Source organism: Colobus angolensis, unplaced genomic scaffold (assembly GCF_000951035.1).
Source record: "Colobus angolensis palliatus isolate OR3802 unplaced genomic scaffold, Cang.pa_1.0 Scaffold111, whole genome shotgun sequence".
Lineage (NCBI taxonomy): Eukaryota > Metazoa > Chordata > Mammalia > Primates > Cercopithecidae > Colobus > Colobus angolensis.
This window is the reverse complement of record NW_012112142.1, coordinates 9,022,046-9,029,960: the sequence shown is the minus strand read 5'-3', so window position 1 is coordinate 9,029,960 and position 7,915 is coordinate 9,022,046. Positions and strand designations below refer to the sequence as shown.

Below are 7,915 nucleotides of genomic sequence, written 5' to 3'. Positions count from 1 at the left end.
TGCTATAAAGACACATGCACACGTATGTTTATCGTGGCACTATTCACAATAGCAAAGACTTGGAACCAACCCAAATGTCCATCAGTGACAGACTGAATTAAGAAAATGTGGTACATATACACCATGGAATACTATGCAGCCATAAAAAAGGATGAGCTCATGTCCTTTGTAGGGACGTGGAGGAAGCTGGAAACCATCATTCTGAGCAAACTATTGCAAGGACAGAAAACCAAAGACCGCATGTTCTCACTCATAGGTGGGAATTGAACAATGAGAACACTTGGACACAGGGTGGGGAACATCACACACCAGCGCCTGTCGTGAGGTGGGGAGAGTGGTGGGGGATAGCATTAGGAGATATACCTAATGTAAATGATGAGTTAATGGGTACAGCACACCAACATGGCACATGTATACATATGTAACAAACCTGCATGTTATGCACATGTACCCTAGAACTTAAAGTATAATAAATAAAATAAAATGTAACAATTTCCCACTTTTAAAGGTTGACAATAAGTGTTCTTTTCAAAAAGCTCTGTGTGGTTCAGTACTGTTCTGGATAAACAAAATATATCTACAGCCTTTCACATGTTTTGTATCTACTTAGCACCTGGGAGTGGAGATGAAAGCATGTGCCAGATGGCTTGCCAGTGTGCACAGGAGGTCATTTGGGAATGACACCTGCTATATTGATAACAGCTAACAAGCATGAGGACTTATCATGGCCACGAATGGTTTAAAATGCTTTACCGGTTGTAGCTCATTTAATTCTCATTAAACTCTGTGAGACTGACACTATCATTATCTCCATATTAACAGAGGTTTAGTAGCTTGCTCAGGGTTACACAGCTAATAGGCGTTGAAGCATGGATTCAAATCCAAGTCTGATTTCAGATCTGGGGCTATTACACTACACTACACCATACTGACCATAGAGTCTCCTACACACATAACTTTGCAGTTTGGGAAATAAGAAGTACACCTGGTTTTCTCTTTTGCTTTTACTATTTGATTGAGTCTTTTTTAAAAACAAAACAAAACAAAACAAAACATGTTGTGTCTAAAAGAGAATCTCACTATGCTGCAGACAAACTCTTACATTTCTAAAAAATCAGAGGTAGAATTAATGAAATAGAATAGAAATGAATCATAACTAGTTTTCCCCTCCCTCAAATCAGAAAGAAGTAACTCACTAGTTTGTTTGTTTTTCCTAAAAGGCAAAAGGAACTGCAAATATTAACACCAACCTGGATTTTCTATTTCAACAGAACTTAAAGGCACCTCTGCGTCAGGTGGGGGGAGAGGTTGTACATCAGATGGGCTTTTCTATGAAGAAATACCAGAAAAATGTTAATAACACAATTTTCTCACCTTAAGACAGTAAAAAGTAAAATGCTTCAGCTTAGAAATATTTTTTTCTAAATTTTTTTTTCTTTTGGTTGAAATCCCCTTTGCAGATTTTGTTGTTGTTACTAGTTACTAGTATTTATAAGCATTGATTTAAACTTGTATTTGTGTTCCTCTATAGTATTTGATATTTCAGTAGGAGAAATATCACCTCAAACACTGATACTTACATATTTCCCTGTTGTAATAAATAGTGAAAGTGAAACTAAAAATAAAGTGTGTGATCTTTGCATCATGTTGACCCAGGACAAAATTCATCCATATACATTTAGAAAATTCTCTGAATTTTGTCAACTAAATACTTCCTTGACTTTTTCAGGTTTTAGAACATTGACCAAAAGAGAAGACAACCCACTTTGCCATATATGCCCGTGTAAGAAGATGATTTTTCTCTTTTATACTCCAGGCAAGAGAAGTTATCTTATATTAAAGTCCTTATGAAAAATCTCATACAAGAGTAGGCATTCTCAGTTATTTTTCTTTGATTAATAAAAAGTATTATTTAAGGAAGATATATTTACATATAATAATGAAAATCAATTATAGAATTGGATGATTATAGAAGTTAACTGTTAGAAGCAGTTAAAAAAAAGAAAAGAGGCAAAGGAACTTAATGTAGATATTACTATCATTCTTCTGATGGCCCCACAATCGCAGTGTTGTTACACCTCTCAGCCTTTTAAAAGTATTATATAGTGGTTTTGGTCTCAAAAGTCACAAAGAGAGATTAAGAATAGAGGATGAATGAAAACACAACTGTACCAATCTCATGTGACTAAGTACTTCTGATCTAGGATTACAGAGACAGTGACAGCATCATAAATACACACACACATTGTGTCTTAAATATCGTGAATAGAAAGTGATAGCAAAAGTTATACACTTCGATAAGCTATGTTGTATGTATTTAAAAATAGCATTAATGGGCTGGGCGTGGTGGCTCATGCCTGTAATCCCAGCACTTTGGAGACTAAGGCAGGTGGATCACTTGAGATCAGGAGTTTGAAACCAGCCTGGCCAACACAGCGAAACCCCATCTCTACTATTAAAAAAACACAAAAATTAACCAGGCATGGTGGCCCGCACCTGTAGTCCCAACTGCTGCAGAGGCTGAAGCACGAGAATCACTTGAACCCGGGAGGCGGAGGCTGCAGTGAGCAGAGATTGCGTCACTTTGCCCTCAAGCCTGGGTGACAGAGGGAAACTCTGTCTCAAAAAAAATGTGTTTAAAAAAAAGCATTAGTGATTCAAAATAAATCACTGATGTTGAGAATTCATGGGTGGAAATTTGAAAAATTTGTTTCAGAATACGTGAGAATTAAGAAAAGCAAAAGTTTTATTTTGTTTATTTTTATTTATTTATGTATGTATTTATTGAGACAGGGTCTCACTGTGTTGCCCAGGCTGGAGTGCAGTAGCATGATCACAGCTCACTGCAGCCTTGATTTCCCAGGCTCAACAAATCCTCCCACTTCAGTCCCCTGAGTAGCTGATACTACACATGTGCACCACCACACCTTTCTAATTTTCATATTTTTTGTATAGACTAGGTTTCACCTTGTTGCTCAGGCTGGTTTCAAACTCCTGAGCTTAAGCAATCCTCCTGCCTTAGCCTCCCCCAAAGTCTTAAACGTATGTAAATAAATTCTTTTAAATATTTTATACACAAATAGGGTAAATACTATAAGTAGAATCTTAATATTTCCTCAATATCCATCAAAATATGTGAAAGCAAGTTAGACAAAAACTTAGGGAGAACTTTCATTGGGAAAATTGGGGATAGATTTATATTTAGAGGTTCCCTTTAATTGGGCAAATGCATAAAAAAATAAATTCTGCTAGAGTAACACAGTGACTTCTATGTGTCCAGTTGAAAAAGATGGAATTTTATGCAGTTCTGTTTCTCTTTTGAGTTTAACTGAACTCAGAAGAATAAACCCTCCTAGAGCTGTTCACATTGGTATTTAGAGCAAAATTAAAAACTGAATTCTCACCTTTCTCAGTCGGCGAATACAGTAAGAAATAAAGAGGATCGTTCCAATGACACCAGCCATCACCCCAAAAATAATGAGTGCTATCACTACAGGAGATAAAGAGAGCAGCAAAATTACGAAAGCCTGAAATAAATGACCACATAGCAATTGAAAAATAAGACAGATAAAATCAGGGTAACATCACCATGCCTTTTAATAGAAAGTACAATTAATATACTATTATGTATATTTTGTCTTTTTAAAAATTGTGTGCTTTACAGTAACCATGTGGGAAACTGGGACTGTGAGTGATCAAGTCTTTTGTCCAAGGTCGCACAACTAGTTGATGACAGAACTAAGACCTGAGGCTTCTGATTCCAGACCCAGCATTCTTCACTACTGTAACTGTAGATAAGAACTCAGTGGACCTTCAACTCAGATATGGGGGAAAAAAACACAAATTCTCTCAAAATTTGGACGTTATGAGAGAAAATAATGTCTTGATGTATAAAAGAACATTGAGCAGATCATAGAATCATACTTTTGGAAAGAAACTGGTATAAACAGTTTACAAATGAAGAAAAGAAGCTGAATAAGGTTAACTTAGCCTTGGTCAGACAACTAGTTAAAACTAGAATTATAACTATAATGCAGGTCATCTATATTCTAAGCTTTATTCCTTTCACAGTATTCTTATGCATAGTCTCCAATATAGTCGCTAAAATGCTTTTTCAGTCTTTTATATTTGGGAATGAAACAATTGAAATAAATTAATTTAGAGATAGTTCCATATTTATAGCATATTTGTAGTGCTTCCCGATGAAGTAAATAGAATGGAAGGCTAGACATAAAGGTAAAATGGCTCATTTATTTGCCTAATTAATATTTAAAAGCCCTATTATTGATAAAAAGTAAAAGTAGCATTTCCCCTTGCTGGTGTTGCCCAGCTTTCTTGACCACTTAGCTTGAATGTATGTGATAGTGATGAAGTTCTATGATGTGCTTTTTACCCTGTGAGCTGTGGACACAGTCAAGTGTCAAGGGAGGGTTAGAATGCAGAATAGCAAATGAGCACACACAGTGATACTCAAGTGAGGGGAAGGGATGTCCCTTCAGCAGAGGTTGTCAAGATGGCCCCTAAGTGGTTGCATTGGGCCAAAAATGAATCAAGGCTGAGATTTAACTTTGAAATACAGTACCAGTTAATTAGATGATTTTAAATGCCTGGCTCTTTACGGTAAGGAAGAGGGAATTTCATTTGTTTTATAAGCTCTTATGAGGCTTTTTTCAAGTATTCAGGGTTGGTTAGAAAGGTAAAACATCTAACTTAAGAGAAAAACTATTACCAAATTATGTATTTCTATTTCCAAAATATTTTTATTTATTTTTATTTACTTATGTATTTGTTTCTGAGACAGGGTCTTACTTGGTCACCAAGACTAGAGTACAGTGGTACAGTCATAGCTCACTGCAACCTCAAACTCCCAGGCTCAGGCAATCGATCCTCCCACCTCAGCCAGCCTTCCAAGTAGCTGGGACTACAGGTGCATGCCCCATTCCAGCTAATTTTGTATTTTTTGTAGAGATGGATTTCACCATATTGCCCAGGCTGTTCTCAAATTCCTGGGCTCAAGTGATTAGCCAGGCTCGGCCTCCCAAAGCTCTGGGATTACAAGCATGAGCCACTGCTCCTGGCCCCCCAAATGTTTTTAAAAATAAGAAATGCCTAATTTAATTTTAAAAAGAGAATATTTTCTTTGCCTTTATAATTTTGTATGACTAAAGTAAACAACATACGCTCTTCTGTTTTAAGATTGATACATTTTCTTAGGCATTTGAAACAAGCAATGGATAGTTTAAAATGGAATGACTTTTATTATTTGTCAAATATTAACATACCTAGTTCAGAGAATTCATGGACAAGTTGTTCCCGTTCTCCTATAAAGCAAAATTTCAATGTTAAGTCCAAACAAGTAAGGTATGTGCAAAAAAAAAAAAAATCATTTTGGAATTAAACTATTTTGTGGGTTTCCTTTTCTTAATCAGATTTTGAGAGTTGTTGGCCAACTTTCAACATCTAGCTAGTAAATTTTATGATGTAATGTGTCAGTCTTACCATTAATAATTTCAGTATCTACTTTTAATGATCCAACAAGTATTCATGGATGAGAAATAAGCAAATTATCTCATAACTGAGGGGAAAGGAATGAGAAAGTATTGGAAGAATCACGTATTGACTTACACAAGAAGCAAAATATTTTTTAAAAAATGTAAGAATAATGAGAAGAAAGGAGGCATATGGAGCCATTACTCCACACAGATGCCAGTTCCATGCAAGGAGGGGTCATGTGCTATCAATTTTCCAGATTTATGCCACAGCCACTGTCTGAATCTAAACTGTTACTATGTCTCATCTGAGCTTTTGCCAATAGTCTCTCTTTTTTAGAGACTTGGCAATACACATATTGCCGTATGTGTATGGCATATACTTGGCAATAGTGCCCATAGGTGCCTTACTATTCCACCTGTGCTAACCTTCCCTGTCAGCCCACATCTTACTTTTGTCTCTGTCTCCACTTGCCATTTTATGTCTTGAAGCTCTCTTACTCCCAAAGCCACACAATTTTCTAGCGTTTAATTATTACAAATTACATAGTATATACTATGTTGTATCACATGATTGAGGATTCAGGTACTTTTTTTTTATTCTTTAGGCTTTATGTACAAAGGTTAATTGGGGCTTGCCTTCTCTTTCTTGGTCACAGTTAATAGTTGTGGGTGCTATATGGGCTTTGGGGTAAAACAGATGGGTTTTCTGTCACAAAAGTTTGAGAACTTTCATGAGTTACAGTTCATGTAAATATAGTTCAATCACAACAGTGACTCCAGAGCAACTATTTAAAACTAAGAAATACTGTTTTCCTCTTCTGGAGGGTAATGGTTTCTACCAGAAAATTCCAAAACTTCATGAGCACTAGGAGAGGTTGGATGTATGTCCCATTTGTGCTTATCTGCATACAAGATAAGTTGAGAAAGGGATCAAGAATGAGGCGTGGACACAAAGCGTATCATGAAAGACAAATTCTCCCACATCCCTGCCAGCAGCTCCAGAATTTCTTCTCCCCTGAAAACTAACAAGAGAGACTGCCACCAGATTACTCTTATCCCAGCACACAGCTTTGCTTATTGTTTATCAGCCACTGAGAATGTGTGAGGCTCTGATCTAAGCACTTTTAGATACATCTTCTTATTTAGCCTTTAGAGAAACGCTGTGAGGTAAGTACTGTGTTATTGGCCCCATTTTAAAATTAATGGGATAGAAACCCTGCAGGGCAACTCACCCTGGGTCAGCAGCTGGGATAGAGCTGAGCCCAGGTCTGAGCTGAACTCAGTTTGCCCGCAGACCCTCCGTGACACTGCACTATTAGGTCCCCTTTACCTGGTCCACTATGTCATGGTCACACGCATCATTTCTGTGCTTTGCCACCTTGTTTTAATTTCTTTAACTCACAGTATTATTTCTGTAAGATATTTCAGAGGCAAGAATTCCTCCGTAGTAGGAATTGTGTCTACTTAGTAGGCTGTGTCTACTTAGCTCACATTTCTCAGTGTTTGTCAGTTTCCCTGCAGTGACAGGTCCCCTAAAATAGGGTTACATCACAAAAATGATTGTGGAGTCACCATTTAAAAATAAAAAATAAAAACAAACCATTTGGCTGTGATGAGACATAACTCCCTGGGACCAAAGAAGAGGTGGAAGTGTGCATTGCCGGAACAGTGGTACTTGATGCTGATATGCTCACAATTTCTGTATAAAATAGAAGTTGAGAAAGGGATTAAGAATGAGGTGACTGAGCGGACCATAAAGCATACCGCGAAGGACAGATTTCTCTCACATCCCTCCAGTGCCTGAGCTAAGCGCTTTTGTATACATCTTACATAATCTTTAGAGAATTGCTATGTGGTAAGTGTTGTATTATTGGTCTTATTTTAAAATTAAGGGTCCGGAAGCTCCTCCTGAATTTCTGCATAGCAGAGGTTTACAGATCAAGTGTACCTTGGTTTTCTCCTCTGTACAATAATTCCTGCCTTGAAATGTCATTGTGAGAACGAAATTAGTTTAAATATGTGTGTGTGTGTGGTATGTGTGCGTATGTGGTATGTGTGCATATGTGGTGTGTGTGTATGTGATGTGTATGTGTGCATATGTGGTATGTGTGCATATGTGGTGTGTGGGCGTATGTGGTATGTGTGCGTATGTGGTGTGTGTGTATGTGATGTGTATGTGTGTATATGTGGTATGTGTGCATATATTATGTGTGCATATGTGGTATGTGTGCATATGTGGTGTGTGGGCGTATGTGGTATGTGTGCGTATGTGGTGTGTGTGTATGTGATGTGTATGTGTGTATATGTGGTATGTGTGCATATATGGTAGGTGTGTGTATGTGATGTGTATGTGTGCATATGTGATGTGCATGTGTGCGTATGTGGTATGTGTGCATATGTGGTATGTGTGTGTATGTGATGTG

At 37.3% G+C, this 7,915-nt stretch overlaps 1 protein-coding gene across 8 annotated transcripts in view; it reads right to left on the bottom strand.

Moving 5' to 3' along the window:
• The window catches only part of GYPA (glycophorin A (MNS blood group)), a 41,454-nt gene that overhangs the window by 11,193 nt on the left and 22,346 nt on the right, over positions 1-7,915 (bottom strand). For 5 of the 8 annotated variants that reach the window (XM_011957101.1, XM_011957097.1, XM_011957104.1 and 2 more), the window contains 5 exons: positions 7,093-7,191; positions 6,299-6,394; positions 5,283-5,321; positions 3,405-3,490; positions 1,251-1,329 (listed from right to left, as the gene is read on the bottom strand). In XM_011957101.1, the coding sequence (XP_011812491.1) occupies positions 1,251-1,329; positions 3,405-3,490; positions 5,283-5,321; positions 6,299-6,394; positions 7,093-7,191 (399 nt within the window). The remainder of the gene's footprint in view (positions 1-1,250; positions 1,330-3,404; positions 3,491-5,282; positions 5,322-6,298; positions 6,395-7,092; positions 7,192-7,915) is intronic. The other 3 variants (XM_011957114.1, XM_011957122.1, XM_011957137.1) reach the window with 3 other exon arrangements.